Source organism: Spermophilus citellus (assembly GCF_964194105.1).
Source record: "Spermophilus citellus genome assembly, chromosome: 4".
Taxonomy (NCBI): Eukaryota; Metazoa; Chordata; class Mammalia; order Rodentia; family Sciuridae; genus Spermophilus; species Spermophilus citellus.
The window spans coordinates 201,026,616-201,049,889 of record NC_138185.1 but is presented as its reverse complement, the minus strand read 5'-3'; the positions used below and the strand labels follow the sequence as shown (position 1 = coordinate 201,049,889).

Here is a 23,274-nt window from a genome sequence, read left to right as displayed (position 1 = left end):
ACCCGACTGCTTTTTCCTAAATGCCATCAAATGTTGGCTGATGAGCCACAGCCCTCATCTCACCTACCCACAGCTCCTACGGAGAGCGCAGTCCAGCACTTCAGTCCTTGCTCCCTGTCTGACTGGACTCCTCTTCACAGCAACTTGTGTGTGCACCAAGGAACACACACACACACACACACACACACTCACACACACGCACATACACTCAATCTTTTGGGCATTCTTTGGAATATTTGTAACACAGCCTGGCTCAACAGATTTCAGTCCTGGAGACAGTCACAGCCATGTGTGACTGTGATTCAGTGTGACTGTGGAAGGGCACAGAGCACATTAGTGGACCAGAGTAGGAGAGAGGACTTAAGCAAGATGGGGTAATGGAGGGCTTCTTTCAGAAGTGGGGAGCTGGGCTGAGTCATAAAGGGGTCCATAGGCCACGACACTAGGTTGTGACCCAGCCTGCCCTCATTCGAACAAGTGGAGTTTCAGCACATCTAGCCTGGAGCCCTGGAGACTGGGGAGCCCCTCAGGGGCACTTATGGCCTGCAGGCACGAGGGCACACATGCACATGAGCAAGCTGCCTGCTGTGTACGTGCTGGGTTGGGGGATTTGGGAGGAATGGGACAGAAGGTGGTGGTCCTGGAAGCTGACTTGGGGACTTAAGTGTTCTGTGTGGTGCCCAGTCCTGAGCCAACTCTAGCTGTTTCCTGTCTCTCCTCTACCTGGCTACACTTGAGGTATCTAAAACATATGAGTGAATTCCTCTATCCACATGTGGAACATATATGCCCCATGCCCCATCAACCCTGCAGCTTACCCTGGCAGGGAAGGACCCTCTCAGAGTGCCTGCCTTGGCATGAGCACAGCACTGAGGGTGTTCTGACCACCAGCCTCAGTTTTTCCACCTATAAAATGGGAGGCACTCCTCAGCAACCCTGACATTCCCTAATTTCACAGAGCATTCCACAGTGTTGGAGGACTCCATGCAAGAGTGGCCCAAAGCTTGGAGTATGACTTGGTCAAATTCCAGAACTGACATTCAGCAGCCATATGTCCTTAGGCTAGTCAAGGAACTCCTGTGGGGCCCATCTTTGTTATTTGAAAAACGGGAGGGGGGATTCTAGCACCTACTTCCTTGAGTTACTGAGCATAAGAAGGGACAATAGGAGTAGCACACCAAGCACAGAGTTGGGTTCATAGTGTGAGTCAATAGTGGACTGCCTCTATCACCACCATTATCATCATCACTATCATCACCACCACCACCACAATCACCACCACCATCATCACCACCACCACCACCACCATCATCATCATCACTACCATCATCTTACCACCATCATATTATCATCATCATCACATCACCATCATCAAAACCATCAACACCATCATCACCACCATCACCACCATCACCACCATGACCATCATCACCACCACCTTCATCATCATCATCACCATCATCATATCATTATTATCATCACCATAATCACAACCATCATCATCATCACCATCATCATAACCACCATCATCATCACCATCATCATAACCACCATCATTATCACCATCATCACCACCACCTTCATCATCATGAGCTGGAGTCAGGTTAGAACTCACTCCCACAGTTAGCATTAATAATCTTCTGGTTCAACTTAACAAGTACCTCTGTTTTCTGAGACATCCATTCAATTTTTCCCTTTGACTCGTGTGAGCATAGACACCTTTTGAAAAGTCTCCAGATCTGTCAGAGAGAAATGGAAAAGCTGGCAAAGCCCCAGGAAGTAAAGGCTAAGAGTTCACCTCACCCCACTTGGGGTCCAGTCCCCAAGTGGGGCACGTGAGCAGCTACAGAGGCCAGAGACACTGGGCCTCTCAACTGAGAAGACTATGCCAACACTGGCACAGGCTGGGCAATGTGAGATGCTTGCTGGTGGTGAAGGACAGTGGGCCCTTTGCCTGGCAGCCAGGAGGGCCTGAGAGAGACAAAAACACAGGCCCCTAAGGGGATGATGGCACAGCTGCTAGGTCACCCACCCAGACAGCTGCTGAAAGCTGGGGCTGGGCTCCTGCAGGCAGGGCTGTTGCTGAGCCCAGGCGTGGCCGCTCCAGCAGATGGTGGCCTGTGCACCCTGAAGCCCTCCCTGTGCCCAGGGATATGAACATGCCAGGCACTGGAAAGAACAGCTGGCAGGAAGGGTGGCTTCTGCCTGCTTTGTGTGTCGCCCAACCAGAGAAGAAAGCTGCGTAGCCTTCGAAAGTGTGATTAGATCCTGAGGGTAGAAGAGGAATGGGGACACGTGCAGCACCAATGTCCTCCAAGCTAGTCCCTACCCTCTCTCCACGTCTAAGTCAAATCCAGAGTTGGCAAGGTTTTTGATTAGACTACCATTGTTACCACCAGCTCCCCCACTCCAGTGCTTTTATGTCCACAGAACACATGGTATTCACTGTCCGTGAACTTGAACCACACCGACACAAAAAGAGCAGAGCTTTGAGGCTACTCAGAGATGGACTCATCTCTTTTAATCCTCAGAACAACCCCCACGAGATTGGATTTTATTATCCCCTTACACAGATGAGAAAACTGAAACGCACAGAGGCAGATTCACTTATGGGGACCATCAGACTAATACACAGCAGAAATGGAACTCAAACTCAGATTTAGCCAAGTCCAGTCTGTGGACATGTGGTCATCACTGTATCTTGAATCTGCACTTTAGTTTTGGCAGTGCCAGTACAGAGCACAGGTGGAGGGTGGGGACATTCTTGTGAGTGGCATTTCGACTGGGTGTGCAGGTAGAAGAGAGAGAAGAGCGGGTTGAATGGAGCAGAGGAGTCCATGTAGGGAGAAACTTCAAGTCCCTGGGAACTGGGATGAGCCAGACAATCTGAAGTCACCAAACCAGTAAATCCACATGGACCCAATCCCAATCCCCACTGCATTCCCAGAATTTGGTGTCCAAGTCCTATTGGCTTACTGGTTAGACAACATAGCTATAGAGACAACCAGGTTTGAGTTTGAAACTCACCTTAACCATTTCCTGGATCTGCAGTCCCCTCAGGTGGACTCACTGAGGGTCTCCATTTCCTTGACTATACTGCCAACTTAAAGGAAGTGCCATGATGAGGTGCCCTCTGCCCACCACTCCAAACATGGTTCCTTGGCAACTCAAGTGCCCCTTCCTCATGTACTCGCCTTCCATACACATCCCTATCCCTTCTTTTGAGGCTGCCGGACTGGCTGCCACCAATTAGAGCAAGCAGGGGGACCCCACCCTCCACCCACCCCTGTGCCAACCAATTCTATATTCCAAACTCCAAAAGAAGAGAACTGATCTTCCTATATTTTTCCATGCACACTCAGACTCATGGGCATTTGCAATGGCACTGCTTGGTGACATAATGCCACGTGCCCTGGCCAAGGCCTTTTGCTGAAAGCAAATCAAAGACCTAAAGCCCTGCCAGTGAGGAGGCAGTGGTCAAGCCTGGGCTCCATCCAAAGGTGTGGGACGGCTGTTCTCCTCTGTGGAAGAAGAGGCCCTCTTGCTCCAGCTCCCCACGGAGCAGAGGCATGAGGTGGAGAGTGAGTCTCTTTCTCTGCCTTTGGGGAGCCTATGCTGGGAGAGAAAAATAATAAGGGTGCAACTCACACTCTGAGTATGGACCTCAGAGGGTCTGTCTTGGTAGCCTGGAATCTTCACACCCAGAGTCCTGGTCCTGTATGTTGGCTCTACCCTGGGCTCAACCTGGAGAGGAGGAGAAGCTCAGAGTCAAATTCTAGAGGGGCCCATGTGGAGTGGGAGTGAATGAGACCACGGTAGTACTCCCCCTCCCATCCTCTTCCTGCAGCAGTTGCCGTTGGTATTTTGCTCAGATCCTTTATCCCATGATGCTACCCTCCCCAACTGCTAATAGCTGCACCTTATCCTGAGAGTTGTCCTTGACCCCTTTGGTCCAGAGGGCCTGGGAGGTTGCTTCCTCACCCATCGGCTGTCAGCCAATGAATGGCTGATTGATTTGGGGAAGTACTGGCCAATCCCCTTCCTGAAGGTGGCCGAGGCTGGCTTGGCATCGTCCCTGCCCAGATTCCTCTGGAGAGTGCTCCCTCATCTCAGCCCTGCTTTGGGGAACCTGACCTAAGGGCACTCATGTTCCCTATCTCCAGGAGCCTTCCCCAAACAACAGGGTGACAGTGCAGCCAGGGAAATGCTCGAACCCACTTGGCAGAGACACTTACAACCCCATCAGTGGAAAATCACCAGACATACATCTGGAGGAGCTTCCAGCTCCTGAACCCACGAAGGACCCAGAGTCAGGAGAACACCTCCAGCAGGTCCCTCCAGTCTGAAAAACAGAGTCTGGGCCACAGCCACCGTGAGCAAGCCAGCACCTCCTGCAGCTCGCCTACCACCCCGCCACCCTGCAGCTGGGGACCCCCGCAGCCCCACTGGCAGCACACAGTTACATGGCCATGTCCCAACTTCCCCCCCCCCGGGAGAACTTCAGTAACCTCTCTACTAAGAGACACCAAGGGCTGGGGACTCTTAAGAACATCAGACAAAGCAGGGGGAAGGGTTGGCAAAGAAAGAGGACGCTGGAGACAAAGGCTCTCTGCTGAATGGCCTCACCACTGTCACTGCTCCAGCTAAGGGTCCACTGTGACACCTCAGCCTGGTGAGAAGGGGCACCTCTAAACACTGGAGATCACGTCAGTGACTTATGAACGTCCATGGGCATCCCAGCCACCTGCATCCACTGCGCAGGAGACAGGCTGAAGGCTGCCAGGCCTCTGGGAAGCCAGAGGACCCGCAGAAATCTGGTGAACCTGTGTCTGCAGAAGGTCACAGACAGACAGGATAAATACTTTGTCCCAAACAGTGAGCACATGTTGGACTCCATCCAAGGTGGGGAGATAGTCTGACTCTCCTTGGGAATGTGATTAGCATCCCAAGTGCCAAGGTTGGGGGGAGAGCAGATCAAGGTCACGGGAGAGTGGGCAAGGAGTCAGGTGGGGGCTGTGGTCTTGGCAAAAGACCCCGCCTCCCTCCATCCATAATGAAGCCCAGCAGTGGGATATGGTGGACACAGCCCACTAGGCCACACACATATCCCCAGGAGTTAGGATGACATTGGTGGCAGGAAAGGTGACGGACCACGGGTTTTGAGTTTCCAGAAATGTGGAGCGGGCTGGGGAGAAGCAAACCATGGACATAAAGGGAATGGAAACACTGTTGACCGAGGAGGGTATGAAGTCCCCAGAGGGCAGGAAGGTGGGGCACAGCGAGCAGGAGACGGCCGAAACCAGCTTCCTGGAAACGTACCCGCCACAAGGTGCTTTTCAAGTCCACCTGTCCAACCCACAGATGGGGCCTACGTCCCAGCAACATGTCCCCCGCTCCTCTGCAGAGACTTTGAAAAACTGATTTATGGAAAAGCAAGACTGCAAGAGCAGCCACGGAGAGCTCTGACTGACAAGGGGCCTTCTCAACCAAAGCACCCGTGTGGCAATATTTACAAGGATGTGGGGCTTGGGGAACAAAACCTAGAGTCTCAGGATCCCTTTCATGTGGGTCTGTCAAGGGGGACACTCAACACATTTCAAAGAAAACCAAAAGAGGGAAACTGAAAATGTTGGAATGAGTCCAATGTAGATGTAAACAACACAAAAGGGAATTCTTCTGTTTTGCTGGTTGTCCTTTTACAGCCCCAGAGTATGTTGTAGAAAGTGGCATCAGATGGCATGATTTACCTCCTGGGTGACCTTAAGCAAGATCCTCAACCTCAGTGCCTCAGTTTCCCTTCCATAAAATGGGAATCATCATGGCACCTACATCTTAATCATTACAGTGACAAGTTGTATAAACTCCAGAAAGTTTCTAGCACATAACAGATCCTCAAAAAATGCCTCTTTCCTTCTCCCACAATCTCAAGAGCCAATGCAGAGGTGGGACACATGAAAAAGTCAAGAAACCAGGCAAGCCCTGAACAACGACACAAGGGAACAGAGGAGAACTGTCTGAGGAAATGTCAGGATTAGGTCCCAGGTGGTAGTGGAGTTGAGGTGAGAAGAGGTTATTGTCAGGGAAGAAAAAGTGGAAACCGTCACACTATGAAGCAAAAGAAAAGATACCTAAGAATTTTTTTAAAGCTTTAAATTCATAATGTGGTTCTTCCCCAATGTGAAAAGTGCTGGTTAAAGAAAAGATGAAGTTTTAGGGGAGAGAGAACAAAGCATGTCCCCAGGCTAGTATGGAAATGACAGAGACCCAAGACCACCTGCACCGTGAAAGTCCAATTGTAAGAACCATTCTTCTGGGAAATTTGGTGGAGGACTAGGGAAAGCCTGAGATCAAGGGTCCCACATATAAAGGAATCACTTTGTAAGTTCTATAAAATGGCATAGACGGGGGAGGGTGGGGGCACAGAGACCAAGAGGAGTAGACTTAGGGACTTAGGGGTGAATATTTTAGAAATAAGTGAAGACACAGTAAAAAGAATTGTCCCAGTGTTAATGATAAAATCAAGGCCACTTAGTAAAAAACAAGATAAAAATTTTTACAAGGGAGCACATAGGGACACAGAAAATGGAAAAGGGATACTTTGTGCTCTGAGGACTCTTTATTTAGAAAGTCTCCAAATGTAATATTTTTAAGTTAATAGAGTATGATAGAGAGGGGGAAACCAGAAATAGACAAGAGCATGGCCATGCAGAAAAGCAGGGAGGGAGGTGATGTTTTTCAGGGGGCGTTTTTTAGACAGCTCATTTACATATTATTACTAAGAGAATTTCCAGGTCACACCAGAAAGGTAAGAACCTCCCCCCTGACCAAGGAGGAGACCAAAGACACAACTACTCAGGCCGGTGGCATGTCTAGGAAAAGTCACATTGATACTGGGTTGGGGAGTTGGCATCTGCTTGTTTCATTTTTTCATCAGTACCTTTAAAGTATTTCGGGTACCCATCTTGACCAGGCACTGTGCTGGGAGATGGGGCTCCCGGTGTTTGCCCACAGAACTCTTAGCTCTGGAGGGGAAGCAGATGATCACTGCCCCGCAGGGGTACTGACACACAAAGCTGGACAGGGAAGTCCTTGGAGATCACCCATCTGACCCCCATCCCTCTTACAGACAAGAAGCAGAGGCAGAGAGACACAAAATGGACTGCACTTGGCCATCAGGCAGTGGCTTCTGGAAGCTAACATACTTGATTGCTCAATATGCTGATATAAAAATCAGTTTTATTTCCGTAAACAGTTTGGAAGCCTCCACAACAGTGTCCAGCCACATTGGTATGGTGTCAGATTTCAAGGTAATATTTCTGATATTTTTAGCAAATAGATTTCATGGGTGTAGTGAGATTGCGTCCACTTGCCCTCTCACTGCCCTCATCCCCCACCGTAAATGATTAGGCAAGCTTAGCCCAAAAATAAGTGGAGGGAGAAAGCCAGGGAGGAGCCTGCAGAAGCCAGACCAAACCTGAGCTGGCAGATGGGGTGGAGAATACTCTCGTAGGCGCCTGACCTTTCCCTCTGAAGTCGGCCTTTCTCATTCTCAGGAACATCTTAGATTTGCTCCCTACACAACACACAGCCTCCTTTGCATGTTTTAAACCTTGATGTGAATGGTATCCTCCTGTCTCTAAAAATCTTCTAGATATCTATTCCTTAAGGATGCCACTGACTGTCCAACAGATCCACAGAGACTATTCATTAGCTTCACAGACGGTTCTGCTTTGAAACTTCTATCACTAAGGACAGAGAGCTGAGTGAAGATCCTGCATATGAGAGATGCCACCTGTGTGTGCGTGTTGCCCAAGAGCAAAGCCTGAGCCCACAGGACTAACATGCATCTCGCGATCCTTCCCCCTGGGCTGCATGTGGCGCCTCATCCCCACTGGCTTCCCAAGGAGCCACAGCAGATGGCCATCTGAAGGCGGAATTAGCTCAAGAGTCATTACATGAGGGTGTTCTCAATTGAGTGCCCCAGAGTAAATAGTAATTACACGTTCCTTCTAGATTACTCTCTGCCCGAGACGGGAAAGAAGAGAGTCACGGATGGCTGACCGCAATACCCTGAACGTGCACAGTGCGCACACACGCTCAGGCTGGTCACAAGTCTGGATTCGGAATTCTCCCCTAACAGCATGACAGCACCTCTACGAGTCCCTTGAAATACCCAAATTGGCTTCTCAGAGGCATCAGGAATGGCCCTTCCCTACTCCCTCTCTTCTTTTCTTGCTGAGGACTCCCCAAAGGTGCACCGTCCGACCTGTGGGAAACACGCCACCTCTCTAGCTACTCCACACAGGAAAGAGGAATCGGCCTGATGCAGAAACAACACTGCTGAGACTTGGAACACTGCGGGACATACAAGACAGCTCGTTGAAGTCACTTCCCACCATCACGTCTGCGCATGGGCAGCTATATGTGCCAGGCTATGGACAGCAGATTTCCATGTGAGGCAGGAGGCTTGGCCAGATCACCCCAAAACAAAACCCAGACAGGTAACAGGAAGATGCTCATGTTTCCACCTCCAGAAGGTCACTGGATGTGGGTGGCAGCCACCCTAAGCGGGGCATGGTGGACAACCAGGTGTCTCTAAACCACCTCCAGAGCAGCACCCTTTGCTATCTTTGCAAGCTGTCCAGGGGACTTCAGGAGAAATGTGGGGACTTTGAAAGTTTTTTCCCTGTTGACCTGTTTGGCACAGAGTCCTGGAAAAGGATCACAAAATGGCCAAATGTCATTCTCTTTCCCACAACAATGGCTCTGAGAAGTTATTATCTAGTAGGCACTGTCCAGGGGATGGTTCACGGGTCCTCTTTAATACCTGCAACTCCATGAAAGAGGGTGTTCTTATCACCCCATTTGTAGAAGAGGACATTGAGGGTGAAATGGAGAGGTGGAAATCTGGCCAGGGTTGCAGCTGGCATCAGGTGGATCAGGACTCTAGAGTATGTTTTCTACCCCTACAACTTAACAGCATTCCCCATACAGGGAAATAATTTCATCTAAAACTGGTAATACTTCCATCTTTAAAGGACCTCTTATTCTATGATTTTTATTTTAACTTCATACCAACCTTATGAGAGACTCAAAGCAGAGATTAATCCCTTTGGGAAGGTAAAGAAAGTAAGCTACAGTGAAATCAAGGACTCACAGAGGTCCCCCGTTTGGCAACTCCCCTCCCAAATCCCAAATGGCTCCTTTCTTTGGATGCTGCAAAACACTGTCAGCAGAGGTGGAGGATTGGGTGCCCTGGGCTTCTCCAAACGTGTGGAAGCCTATGCAAATTCCAGAGGGGTGGAGGTGCAGAGGGATGGGTAGCAAGACCACAAAGGTCCAAAACAAGGGTCTCTACAAATTAAAAACAAAATTTAAAAATCAGAGATGGCTGGGCGTGGTGACAAATGCCTATAATCCCAGCAATTCAGGAAGCTGAGGCAGAAGGATTGCAAGTTCAAGGCCAGCCTCAGCAACTTAGCTAGACCCTGATTCAAAATTTAAAAAAAAGGGGGGGGGGCTACGGATGTGGCTCAGGGGTTAAGCACCCTTCAATTCAATCCCCAGTGCCAAAATATATATGCAGAAGATCTATGGACTCATGTTTTTGAGCGATTAGCCCTGATCAGCTTTCCACTAACCCTCCAGTTGTGCTTAGGGAAGAGAAAGGTGAGTGCAGAAAACAGATCAAGGAAAATGATGGTAGAGCCACAAAACCCAGAAGAAGCCACTTCTGGGCCTATGGCCTTGGGTGACAGGGACAAAGGCTGGCTGACCTGTTGTCATCAGTTATGGTAGGAGCACAATAAATTGGGTTCACCAGAACAAGTAGTTCTAAACATGTAAACTTTTAGAGCCAGAGGCCCCCAATCACCTGCAATCTCTCATTTAACTATTGAGGGAACTGAGCTCTTGAGGAGCATGAGTACCTTCATGACCGCTGAACCTGGAGTTGGGACTGGGCTGGACACCTGGTACCTGCCTCCTTCAGTGGCACACCAGGCTGCCTCTGACCACCAGAGCTTGCGACTGAAGCAGCCCTCAACCTGGGTCTCTTTCCACTTGACTTCATTGTTCTGCTCTTTTTTTAAAAAAATATTTATTTAGTTGTAGATGAACACACATGTGGTGCTGAGGATCGAACCCAGTGTCTCACACTTTCGAGGCAAGCGCTTTACCACTGAGTCACAGCCCCAGCCCCTTGTTCAGCTCTTAATTCCCAAATAATTATAGATTCCCAAGGAGTTGCAAAGAGAAGGTAGAAGGGACCCTGTGCTCCTTCACCTGCCTACCCCATGGACTTGGGCGCTCACAAGACCCACTGTTGCTCTGTAACCTCACATACACTCAGAGTGGCAGGTCCCCTCCTGAGGACTGACTTAGGAGCAAGTTATCCTGACATTTCTTCCTCCTATCTTATCCTACCCCTTCACTGATAGAAACTCTAAAACACACACACACACACACACACACACACACAGACATACACACACACACACACACACACAGCCTAATCAGCAATAATTTCTCTCCTGAATATTGCTAGAAAGATCACTAAGCCAAGCTAATCAATTGTCTCAGGCAGCCACCAGGCCCCAGGAGAGATTAGACTTTTCATTGCCGTCACTTAACCCTCAACAGCCTGAGTTTTTGCACTCCATCTTCCACAGGAGAGCAGAAAAAGAAATACTGTTCTGGGAGGAATCCAGTACCTAAAATGTTCCTAATTCGACACCTTTCAAAGGCCTTGTCCATGCTAATGGAAGCAGACACTTTGGAAAGCTTCAGAGGAAGGTCTCCCTCTTATGTGTACCCCCGGGACTAGAGTGGTTAAAGTAGGAGGAGGAGCACGGGGCCCCACAGAGTCTGAACAGCCAGAGGAAGCAGGTAGGCTCAGAAAGGCGAGAGAAGAGAGTGTGGCAAAGGAGGGAAATAGTTGCAGGAGAGAATGGTTCAGCAATTAAATCTGACATCGACTTAGACAAAGCTTCTTTACTGAACAGGATAAAATTCCTGGGAAATTTCATGCACACATGAATAGAAGACACACGCGCGCGCGCGCACACACACACACACACATCTCTCCCCCACCCCCCGCTCCACCCCCACCCCTCTATGGACAGAGGAACATGGAAGCAGGAGGGTCAGGGAATAAAAGGGACTTGGGCAAGGACCATGAGTCCAAGGACATGGGCATTCATGGCTTCAAATCATTCCTGCATGATAAAGAGGACAAAGGGAATGAAGTGCCCCCCGGGGAGGAGAGATTCTGCACTTTGCACGCATTTGTTGAACATATATTATGTGCCAGGCAGTGCACTAGGCACTGGGGACTTCAAAGGTGAAGACTAAGGAGGCCAAAAGGGAGACAGTGACAATCCAAGTGTTTAGAATAGTACTTTCCAGCTGCTTGGAGGGGGAGCAGAAAGGAGGCAGTGAGAAGACGGAACACTTTCTAAGTTCGAGTGGCACTGTGATTCGGGTTCCAGACCCCTGCTTCAATCAGGAACCAAATGGCTACCCATGGAGGAAGAAAAGGAGAAGGGACTTTTGCCTGGCAGCACAGTGAGTCCCCATGCAGAGATACGGGAGTGTTGAGGACATCAGGACTGAGGGCATCTCAGGAGAGGCCATTTCTTGAAGGTGATATGTACTTGGTCAAGTGGTCACATTAGGAGGGAGGCTGACAGAGCAGCCACCTGCCCCCTTGTAGATGCATGTGCCATCTTTCTAGCCAGGCCGGGCCTGGTCTACCCATGGGAACGTGCAAACTGCCCTCTGATACTGTGGGGGTAGAGAGGTGTGCAGGGAGCCAGATGGGCTTTGAGGTCTTCACGGGACTAAAGCTGAGTGGGACCTAAGAACCAAACTGCTCCTTGGGATGAGAGCCAAGGCCAAAAGATGGATGAAACTGTTTCCACAGAGTGGAGAGTCAGGCCTTCTCCAATGAAGGGATGCTGCCTGGGCCCAGCTCCTCCTTTGCCCTCCCTTGGGGTTTGAAAAGCCCCAAGGTCTTCCCAACACACCCTGAGCTCTGGTGCCCTAGTGGTTAGCAGTGAACCTCCCTAGTGGTTGGAGGGTGAAGCAGGGTTTTGCTGACTCAGCACCCAGCTTAACCACCCCTAGGGGTAGGCGTGGGAGGCTGTCTAGTGGGGCAATCCTCTGTGTGCAGAAGGGAATACTGTGCCAAGCAAATAAAAGTGCCAACACTTATTGGGCACAGGGCTAAGCACTTTGGGGCATTTGCTTTCCAGCAGCCCACAAGGCAGATTCTGTTGTTATCTCCATTTAGCAGAGGGGAAAAGGGAGACAGACCTTGAGCGGTTTGGTAGCTCTGGTATCTCAGCTGAGAAAGGGTGGATGTGACCCTTGGCTGTTGGACTCAGCCTGTGCTCCGAACCTCAGCTCCATACCGTCCACAGGAGTCACATGTGAGGGCAGGGGGCATGACTGATCACCATGGAGCTGCGCTAACAGGGGAGACTGAGGCACAGCCCTGCTCCTGTGGGGGTCCTGGTGGCAGGTGAAGGCCATGTGGAGGAGGTCAGCTAGGGGCTGTGAAAACCCTGAGAGAGAGACGACTTCACAGAAAAGCTGAAGTAGCTGTGTTGAAATGCTACCGGGACATGAAAAGGCAAACACAAGACTCACGGGCCACCACGTTTGAAGCACTAAGAGAAAGAACAGCTCCCAGGGATAGGGAAACAAAAAAGCCAAAGGATCCTAGAAAGAAAGAAAATCTGCTGCCTGGTGCCTCTGCTGACCTCATGGAGCCAGAAAAAAAGCCCAAGTGAAAGGAACAGTCACTGCTCACTTGGTTGGTGGTAGAGAAAAGCACCAGTGCCCATGGAGCCTGCTGAATCACCATGCATCCGGGACTCCTGCCCTCCCTTTCCAAACTGAAGAAGGAAATCTCATTCCGGGGGAGCCAGGCAGGGCCTGTTTAACAGCCATATGGCCCTGACGTTCCCCTTTCCTCTAGTATACTCAAGAGAATGAGGGGAGAGGGAGGCCAGAAGGCTTGCCTGGGCTTAGACTCCTGACCTCAGCTTGGCCTTGACATTGCTCCACCTTGGCCAAGTTGGCCCTCAGTTCTCCACCTGGGCACAGAGAGCCAGATGGGCTTTGAGATCCTCACGGGACTGAAGCTGAGTGGGAAGACATGTGAGTTACTTTCCAAAGGGAAGAACACTCAGCACGTCAGAGGCAGGACCAAAGTAGGGGAAGCTCCATTCCTCTAGCCTCACCGGGCAGCAGGGGGATCTCCAGGGGCTGGTGATTGAGCCATACCACTGTCTCCACATCTCACCTCCCTGCTGGAGGAGGAAGATTGGCTTGAGGAGGTAACAGCGCCCAGCCCCACCAGGCCCTGCGTGAGCAGAGGACCCCAGTCTGCTATAGGTGGCCTTGTGAACTGATCCCCTGGCCCCCAGCTCCTCCCTACCTTCTACTTTGCAGAGCACAGAAGTTGTACAGCAGCCTGGAAACGCTGATGGCTTAACTGGTTTAATTTTTTTCCCCAGCAGCCCTGAGGGGTTTTAACTCTTTCCTCCTGCAGAAACCCAGCTTTTGGAGTTGAATGTTTAAACTCTCACTGGGAGACTCATAAATATTCGGAGTCACTCTCTCCCTCTCTGTTTGATTAGGAAATGAGCCTTTAACTCAATGTAATCCCCAAGCCATTAACAAAAAAGCCCTCAACAGTTCCACTATTAGAATTTCACTCTTAACCCGCTGAGGATTGAATTAGATTAACATAACTACCCACAATCTGAGTTTATTTTCTGTGCCAGATAGAAATGTGTTTTCAGGAAAGGCGAGAAGGAGGAGGGAAGGGAGGAGGGAGAGAAAAGGGGGGAGGATAATGAAATGTAAAAATAGAGATAAGAAAAAGATGGACAGATATACAGTAGTGCAGTGATAGGAAGAGGTGCACCATGGTCTATGGTTTAAAAATCCTGCCAGCTGCCATTTTTTATTTATGGGATATTTGGAGAGACCTCAGCTATGTAAAATCGTTTGAATTAGGGAAGCACTTTCCAGGGATTTGCGATTCCTTCCTCCTGGAGATTGATGGTCCTACACCTGAGCTAGCTGTGTTCCAAAGCACCTGCTCATTGCCCCCCCCCCCCACCGTCCCCAGTTTGGGAGGAGGTCAGAATTGGATGTCTGTGTGCTCCAGGACGGGAGGCCGCATCAAACCATAGGGCGTGCTCACAGGCAACTACTCGCTTCCAGCCACAGAGATAAACAATGACAAGGAAGGAATGGGTTAGATTCGGCAGACATGAAGTCACAGACGGCCCCGTGACCAATTGTATTTAAGAAATCAGTTTGCAAAAAAATGAGTTTGATGGGAGCTCAGACCACATAAAATTAATCGTTATTGAAGCAGAAAGTAAGTAATCAGAGGCTGCCTTATGCAAATACACCCAAGTTCCCCCCAACTGCATCTCTATAACTAAGCCACATCCGGAACCTGAGGATGAAAGCCAGGGCCCCCAGCACTCTACCAAACAAGCCCTCAGCCCCTCAAAAGCATCCACTAATCGCCCAGGGGAGGGGCCCTTCTCACCTAAGTGTTCCAACAAATATTCTTCTCTGCACAGTGTTAATGCTAACGAGAGCACAGGATTCATTCAGGAATGCACGGCTCTCCCCCACTGCACTCAATCAGGCACTGGGGCCAGCCAGGCCCTAGGGTGCATGCTGAGGAGAAGGAAGGACCTACTCTTGTGCCAAAGGGTTCAAAAAGTTCCACACTTTCTCTGAGCCTCTGAGACTTTAAAGACCTGGAAGTTCAGCTTTGCACACAATGGCCCACTCTGATTTGAGTGAAGTGTCTTGATCACTTGATTCACATGAACTTTAATTAACAATCATCCACCAGCTCCCACTCCTGCATTGTTGTGGGAAAACCTTAGCAGGATGCGTCTATCAAAACAGTCCTTGCAACAGGAGAATTAATAATCCTACATGTATAATTCACTTAGCTCTCTTTTTTTCTTCTGGATTTCATGGACTTTAGTTTCCAAAATAGGTCTTAAATAGTGACATTTACCACCCCTACACACACACACACACAAAAAAAAAAAACACCCCCCACCCCCCACCCCCCCACACACACACACCAAACTCATTCTGGATTTCTCCACTGATGAACGTGTCCTTACTACCTGGACACATAAAGTTCATCTTCTAATTTCTCATTGCTTCCTGACCTGCTTTCCACTCTCCAAAATAATAAACAAAGGGATTAAATACATTAATAACTCTAAATAAAATGCAGGTGAAAAATAAAGAACCAAAAAAAGGAAAGTTTAAGATTTCATAACCATCAAAATAAAAACGAGATCAAATTGCCTCTCTGGATGTGTGCGCAGGCTTGTGTTAACTTTCATCAACTCTTTCGCTAAAAAAAAACCTATTTTGTTTGTAATCCAAAACAATTTAGACTTATTTGCTTTGTTTAATGCTTTAAATTTGTTGGAAAGATCATTTCTTTGTTAGGATATTGTTTATGGGAACAAATCAAGAAGTCATCTTCTGCAAGATAACATCTGGTAACCACTGTACAAGTGAATAGCAACCATGACAAAATGATATACACTTTTAAAGTTGTGCAAAGTATATGTTAAATATCATCACATAATCCTTCTCCTCAAATTTAGGACTACTGTTGCATAACTGCTATATAGCAAACCTCCCCAAATCTCCCCAATGCAGCATTGGGGTTAATACTATCTATTAACCAGAAAACTAACATCCCACCACTGGACGCTCACGACAGGTAGGCCCTGTGCACGCTGGACAGTGGCTAAACTGGGGCAGGGGCATCTCCAGAGCCACCTGATGTGCACACACTGTTGGATTGTCTGAAACAAGCCCGGCTTTGACAAGAATCTTAATATTAAGTTTCTCCTTTGGTGAAACATGTAGAGTGATACCCTCTGCACCTCTCCACACCTGGCTCCTTCCTTTCTGACACTCTTCCTCCCCCACCCAAGTTCCCCTTTCAGGATTAAGAAAATGCCTCCAGTAAGTGAGCCAGCTGAAGCCTGCAAGGCAAGACAGCTCCTCAGCTCTCATCTCAGACTTCTCAAAGCAAACTTGCTCCATGGAGGGAAAAGAAGTCACTTCCCTTTGAGGCGCTATAGAAAAGCTAATCATTGGGGCTGTCTCAACTCTTGCTGTCCGTGGAAGCTGCAGGGTGAGCCCAAATCTGTGGGACCCTTCCATCAGCACCTGTCCCTGGGAAGTGGGTCTTTCCCCTCTGTCACCTTCCGCAGCTCACTAGTCACCTTCCCCAGCTCACCAAATGCTGGAGCTGCCAGCAAATCAAAGTTTTCACGCTGGGAGACATAACCGCCCTGCTGAGCCGCGTGTAAACTTTGCCTTGCCCTTTTGATTTACTTACTTTTCCTCTACAAAAACAAATAAAAACAAACAAACGGGACCTACTGATTCTGAATGAGTTGGTGTAACCCACGGAGCCATCCCGAGACCCTCTGACCTTCCCATGACAGGCTGTGGGAGGCGACGTTTTCCCTCGGCCATGAGGGGATGCTTTCGTGTGCAGAAAACCAGGATGAAAAAGCAGGCGTGGGAGATATTTTTATCCATTAGAGAGGAGAGAGAGAGAGAGAGAGAGAGAGAGAGAGAGAGAGAGAGAGGGAGAGAGAGAGAGAGGGAGAGGGAGAGAGAGAGAGAGAGAGAGAGAGAAGGGGGCTGTGTAGGGAGAAGGACAGGGAGGTTCAGGGCAGTCTGGGCAGGACCAGAGGGAGAAGTTCGGTGACTTACATGCTAGCGCTGGCGTGGGGCACGGGGCTGCCGTGGAACGGTCACTCTCAGGTGTTTCCAGTGGCTGATGACTCGTTGTTCAGCTCCTCCGGCACCAGCTGACAGTCCCCTGTCTGTGTCTCTTTGTGACTAAGGACACAGTACTCCCAACCTATAAATAGATCTCAACTCCGTGATTGATATAACAGGCAGCTGACAAAAAAAAAAAAAAAAAAAAAAAAATCCCACAACCATAACCAGGTCTCAAACAAAACAGCCAAACGCTCTGGACTCCCCAAACCTACCGAGCCCCATGCAGATGCCTTGGAATCCGGTGGGCACAGGAAAGCAGGGAGGACATATATCATCAAGCGGGGAGGAACAGGGAAGGGCAAGTATGGTGGGGGAGATGATGACCTCTCTAGGTGCAGCCTTCACTTGGGGTCACTGGGAGTTGGTGAGTGACAGCCATCAGAGACCCAGGGGAGGAGCCAGGGCAGGAGGTCCTGACCCCCAGAAGGAGAGGTCTCCCTGGATCCTGAGCCCCTGGCCCAGTCAAAGCCCGAGTCTAAGTTCTGACTCAGGAGCATTCGTCAGTCAGATCAAGTGCTTTCCACGAAAGTTTCCACTCCTCCTGCCAGATCAGGAGGGGGAGGGAGCAGAGCTCTCCCAGCTGGGGCAGGGGGGTGGGTGTGGAAGGGCTTCTTGGGGGACAGGCAGAAGGCTCCTGCAGGGTGAGAAGGATGTGCAGGTGAGGGCACGCAGAGGCTGGAATCCTCTGCCTGGTGGGACAGGGTCTTTGAAAAGTCCAGATGGCATTCCTAGTAGAACTATCTGCCGTTGAAAGGCCTTGGGGGTGTTAGGGGCTCTGCTTTTTCCAGAAAGATCTCCTGGGAGACCAAACTCTCTGGAAAGGTTTCTTCTTTTGGAAAATAGCCCCCATGTTTGAGATACTAAAGGGTCTCTCAGAAGCCAGTTTCTGCAAAGTTGGCACAGCCTCCTAGGGACAGGCCAGCCAGGGGCAAAGTTTTAGAGGATGAGAGTTATGAGGAAAGAACCAGAGGAGCACTCATCATGTCAGGGGACTGACCCGCTGTTCAACCCTACGGGGTCATCTGCATTGATTTTCCTCAGTTAAGCAGGATTTCAGTTGAGATTCCCTTTAAGAGGGGTCACAGAGCCCACACCAGCCCCTTACTGGTGTGGAAGGGACAGGAACTTTAGAATTCCTAAAACTTCCCCAGTGCTAATTTTTTAAAAAACTCAGTGGGGGAAAAAAGAAATTTAAAAAAATGAAGTGGAACCCCCTCTTTATGTTAGATCTTCTCCCATGCTCCTCAGGTGGACAGGAACCATGAAGATGATGGTCCCCAGGTTGTTGGAGACTGCTTTATAGTAGGACATCAAACATTCCCACCAAAGCTGGCCCCTGGGACAAAACCTTCACTAGGCTAAAGACCATGCTTTTCTTATCCACCATTGTGCACGGAGCTACCTTGCTTCCTGGCGCATGGTGAGACCTTCATAAGTGTGCACTGAGTGGGTGAGTGATACCCAAGACACCACCATTCGAGCCACACTTTTGGACTAAGAGCCTCTCAAGAAACGTGTTTTCTGAGGAAGACGGAGAACTGGGAGTGGGACTTCAGGCCCAGGGAGTCTGACGGGCCCATCACCACCTGTCCATAGTTCTGTCTGAGAACCAGGGTGCTCCTGAGTACCAGGTCAGCGTGACCAGTGGCCACCAAGCACTCCCCTCTAACCAGGCCTGACCACACACAGAGCTGCTGGAAAGGCAGATGCACCTGCAGAGGTAAGGCCAGAGAGGGACTTGGGCGCTGAGGACTGGGGTCACCCACTGGCACACACCTGCCATCAGGCTCCTTGGGGGAGGCAGATCTCTTCTGATGCAGATGGAGCCTTCTCTTCTTTATCTGCTTTCTCCTCAAATTCTCCAGCTGTCCTACTTGACCCCTCACTGATTTCCGGCACAAGTCCTGTGAGGGTCTCTCTGTGGCCTCGGCCTCTCGGGGGGCTTCTCCAGCCACTAGTCCAGAGCCTTGTCAGTCTGTGGGTGCCTGGGTTGAGTTCAGGGCTTTCTGGCGGCACTGCTGCGGAAAGCCCCTGTGGGACCTTAGTTTCTCTTTTTGTCCCCAGCCCATCCTCTGAATCTGCCCACGATCTCAGTCCTGACTCTCCAGACTACACCAAGCCCTGGAGTTGGCCCCCTCTAAACTTCCCCAGGAGGGGACCAGCAGGTGCCTGTCCCATCACAGCTGAAGTGCTAGTCATCCCTTTGGGGACCACAGGCCTTTGCTTTCAGAAGGCTCTTAGTGGCCTCACTTCCTCATCTTAAGTCTCTTCAACTTCAAGGGTGAGCCCCACCTCATCCCTGAGACACTCGGAGTGGACAGTCATACAGACTCACACCGCTGAGACCCTGACTTGGTGGGTAAGGCACCGTCCCAGGGTTGGCATCTGGTCAAACCCTGGCATTCTTGATTCTTGCTGCTTCACTTTTCTCATCTGCAACTGGGAATTTTAAGGATAGACCTCCTTAAATTGCCATGAGGACAAATGAGTCAACACTAGAACAGCACCTGACACAGGCAGTATCCTCTGTAGATGCTGCGGGCATCCACATCAGCCCCACGGGCACCCCTTCGGTCATTCTGGAGGGGCCTCTGCCCACCTTCACCACCTCTCTCCAGCTTGCTCTGGTTCTTCTCTGAAAGCTACAAGCAGGACAGGCAGGGTAAGGGGCTGACGGTGACAGGTTGCGCTGGCCTGCAAGCCTGACCAGAGGCCAGAGGTCAGGAAGAAAAGACTATGTGGGGGACTTTCCAAGTTTTAATAGTGAGCCCAAAGGCAGGTAAAGAGAACAGGAAAACCCAGAAGATCCTAAGCAAAAAGCCAGGTTCTTATATGCTCCACCTCCCTCCACTACCCAGGCCTTTCACCCAGAGATAATATGCCCACCTGAGTCTCCTGGGACCCCACAATAGCTGAGAATTCCACCTTGAGCCTCCCTTTTTTTAAAAGCCAGAATATGGCTTTTAAAACACATGATCCACATATCACTGCAACCCTGGTTACCTACCCCTTGCTCCACGAGACAAGCTCCCCATACCTCCTTCAAAGGTGTTCCAACTCCTGAGGCTTCTTGAGTGCTCCCCAAATCTTGTGTTCTGTTTTTTTGAGTGTGCAATATATTTTCACAACATAAGATTCATCATTTTAAAGCACACAGTTAGGGCTGGGGTGTGGCTCAAGTGGTAGCACGCTCACCTAGCATGCGCAAGGCACTGGGTTCAATTCTCGGCACCACATAAATGTAAAATAAAGATATTGTGTCCACCTAAAAAACCCTAAAAAATAAATATTAAAAAAAAAATAAAACACACAGTTAAGTGGTGGGAGTACCTTCCTGGTGTTATGTAACGGCTGCCCCATGTATCTAATTCCAGAACATGGTCCCCACCCATGGAAGAGCCCTCGTATACCTTAAAAAGTCACCTTCCAGGTTGGGTTTGTAGCTCAGAGGTAGAGGGCTTGCACGTGTGAGGTACTGGGTTCAATCCCCAGCACCACATAAAAATAAATAAACAAAATAAAGGCGTTGTATCCGTTTACAACTAAAAAAAAAAAGTCACCTTCCATCTTCCCATGCGTTAGTCTGTGAGGACCACTGTTAACACAGTGCCCCAACCTGAGTGGCTTTACATGAGAAATTGACTTCTCTTTAACATATGCCAGCATCTGGCAACCACTGTTCTCTCTGTGGATTTGCCTTGTCTGAATATTTCATATAAACAGAATCGTGCTGTACGCAGCCCCCTCCTAAGCTCTGAACCCCATGTGTCTATTTTGAAGAGAAGAAGGCTGACCATCTGGCAGCCCTTTCTGGTCCTGTGGTCTAGCAGCTCTCTATCTACCTCTGCCCCAATTCTTGCCCCTTACATCTCGGGATGAACCTCCTGGCCTTGAAATCCCATGACTTACGCACACCCGCTACGCAGGAGTTGCTTTGTGTGGGTTTCCTTATTATATCCTCCACGGGAAGGACAATTATACCCTGTATTAGTTGCAAGGGCTGCATAATAAAGTGCCCCAAACTGTACAGTTTAGAACAACAGAAACATACTGGCTTACAGTTCTGAAAGCTGCAAGTCCAAGATCAAAGTGACAGCAGGGTGGGTTCCTTCTGGGGTGGTGAGGGGGCATCTGTCCCTGCCTCTTCCCTAGCTTCTGGTGGAGTGCTGGCCGTCTCTGGTGTTCTTTGTGGTGCAGTTTCATGCTGCATGAGCCCCGTGTGTCTTTCTCTGTGTCTGAATTTCCCCTTGTTATAAGGACACCAGTGCTACGACTTCATTTTTACTCTATCATCAGCAAAGACCCTGTTTCCAAATAAAGGCACACCCACAAGTATTGGGAGTTCAGACTTCAACTCTTCATCTTCTTGTGGGGGATATAATGCAGTCCATAACACCTTCTTTTACAGTGGAAGCAGGGAAGTCCAGGATGTCTTGCAGCTGGTATGAGACAGAGTTTGAGTTTGTGTCCCCATACAGAAAAGACATGGGCAGACAGAGGTGGGTCCTTGACGGCTCCATATGAGGGCCCCTCCCCTGGCTCAGCCCCACCAGACTCTGTTCGGCCCGCTCTAGCGTCATTAGTCCTGGCACATCAAGGTGACTTTACACTGTTTACAAGGGCCACTAAAGATACAGCCGTTCAGGTCCCGGCTGTCTTATCAACTCATTTACCTTTCAGAGCTCCCTGCCAGGCAGGAGGGAGGACTGGGCGGGACCACAGCCCAGGCAGGGCCTGCATTTGCTTTATCTGAAAAGAAAATCTCTCTGCTGGGGGACAGACCTAAAGACAACATGGCAGCTAAGCCATTAATCATCTCCTGCTGGGACACAGGGGACTGGAGGTGGCCATCATGGGCACCCTGGTTTTAAACACAAGGGCAAGGTTGAGCTGGGGACACTGCGGGCCTCCTCCTTTCCAGAGGGCACCTACAGACATGGCAGTAGGTAGGTCACCCTGAGAGGAGGTATTTCCCCCAAAGCAAATGCCTGCTTCCTGGTAGAGGCAGAACATCTTGACCAGAAGCCCCACTGGCCAGGAACTCACCAGGCCCAGCAGATTGATGCCTGCCTACAACCCTTTTGGGGATGACACGACTTTAAAGGAAAGGGAGGCGCCAGAATGGAGGCTCAGAGAATGACAGGAGACTTAACACATGGCCTTGTCAACAAATCAGAGGTTCCCAGACCCAGGTTTTCTCTCCCCAGCTTCTTACACCTCCTTATTTCTCAAAAGCCAGCCTGCTGCCCAAGCAGCCAATGAAGCATTCCATAAGCACACTGTCCTGGCTGGGGGCCTGCCCTCTCCCTCACCTACTGTAGTCAATCTTCACAGTCCAGCTCAAGGGTGACATGTTACCTGTCCATTCTTTGCCCACAGGGGTCCTAAGCATTCATCTCTTCCTACCACTAGGAACGCATCTCACCTGAGCCACCTGCCACATCTCATGTTGCCTTGAGCCTGTGCAGACTTCGCAGGTGAATTTGTCCCAGCTATGAAGAAGCAGCGATAAGAGAAATCAGGGCTTGAGCACCTTTTGTGTGCCAAGGCCTCCTGGAAGCACCTGATCTGTATTGCCCCATTTTACTCTTACAACTACCCTGCTGAGCCGGGGTTATTTTCTCTAATTCGTTGTCCAGGAAACTGGCAGTCTGAGAAGTCAAGTGACTTGCCCAAAGTTGCACAGTGGGTAAATAAATGGTAGAGTCATGATTTGAACCCACCTCTGCGTGACTTGAAAGACTGTGCTCCTAGCCCCTACCCCAAATGGGGGGCAGAGAGTGACACTGCCTCATGACATTATTGGACTAAAAGAACAGGGTTTCCACTAAGAGCACAGCTGGAAGGGAGTGCGGGGGAGGGCACAGGGCTGGCGCTGGCATCCGGGGCTTGCATCAGGGGCTCGGGGCCTCTCTGCCAGGTGTGTCTTCTACTCTGGACATTGGAACCCAATGGCTTCTGATTCCTCGGTGCTGGGTGAAATATGTAGGGAGCAGTTGGAGCCCCTGGTCTTCCCTTTAGGATGGAATAAAGGAGGCAATGAGCAAGCGAGGAGGTGCAGAAGGGAAAGGATGAAGAGCAGGAAAAGTCCCAGAGCTGGGCGTGGTCAGAGCTTCTCTCCCAGGTCCTTGCGTCTTGTTTTCTGGTCAGTCAGGGGTAGAGATGCCTGATCAGAAACCTGCTCTGTAAAATGCGAGAGTTGAAGATCCCCGTGGGGCCTCGGTCAGTAGACGGTCTATTTCTCTAAAAATGTCCTGAGTTATCATTCATATACTTTGGTCAAAATCAACAGAAACTGTGTTCAACTTAAACGGAAATAAAACGTACAGAAATGATATCGGGTACCACACAAAAACTGAAGGAAAGATGGAGGGAGCGAGGGTGGCTCTGGGGGGACTGAGA

General features: G+C 49.8%; 1 protein-coding gene across 2 annotated transcripts in view; it reads right to left on the bottom strand.

Moving 5' to 3' along the window:
• Positions 1-17,326, bottom strand: part of ESRRB (estrogen related receptor beta) — a 164,885-nt gene extending 147,559 nt beyond the window's left edge. Inside the window, exons 1-3 of one of the 2 annotated variants that reach the window (XM_081292380.1) lie at positions 17,085-17,326; positions 16,801-16,951; positions 3,649-3,744 (exon numbers count right to left, since the gene is read on the bottom strand). Coding sequence is in view for 1 of the 2 variants with exons in the window: in XM_081292379.1 (XP_081148505.1) it covers positions 16,801-16,802 (2 nt within the window). In the remaining variant the exon portion in view is untranslated. The remainder of the gene's footprint in view (positions 1-3,648; positions 3,745-16,800; positions 16,952-17,084) is intronic. The other variant, XM_081292379.1, reaches the window with a different exon arrangement.
• Between the last annotated feature and the right edge of the window lie 5,948 nt (positions 17,327-23,274).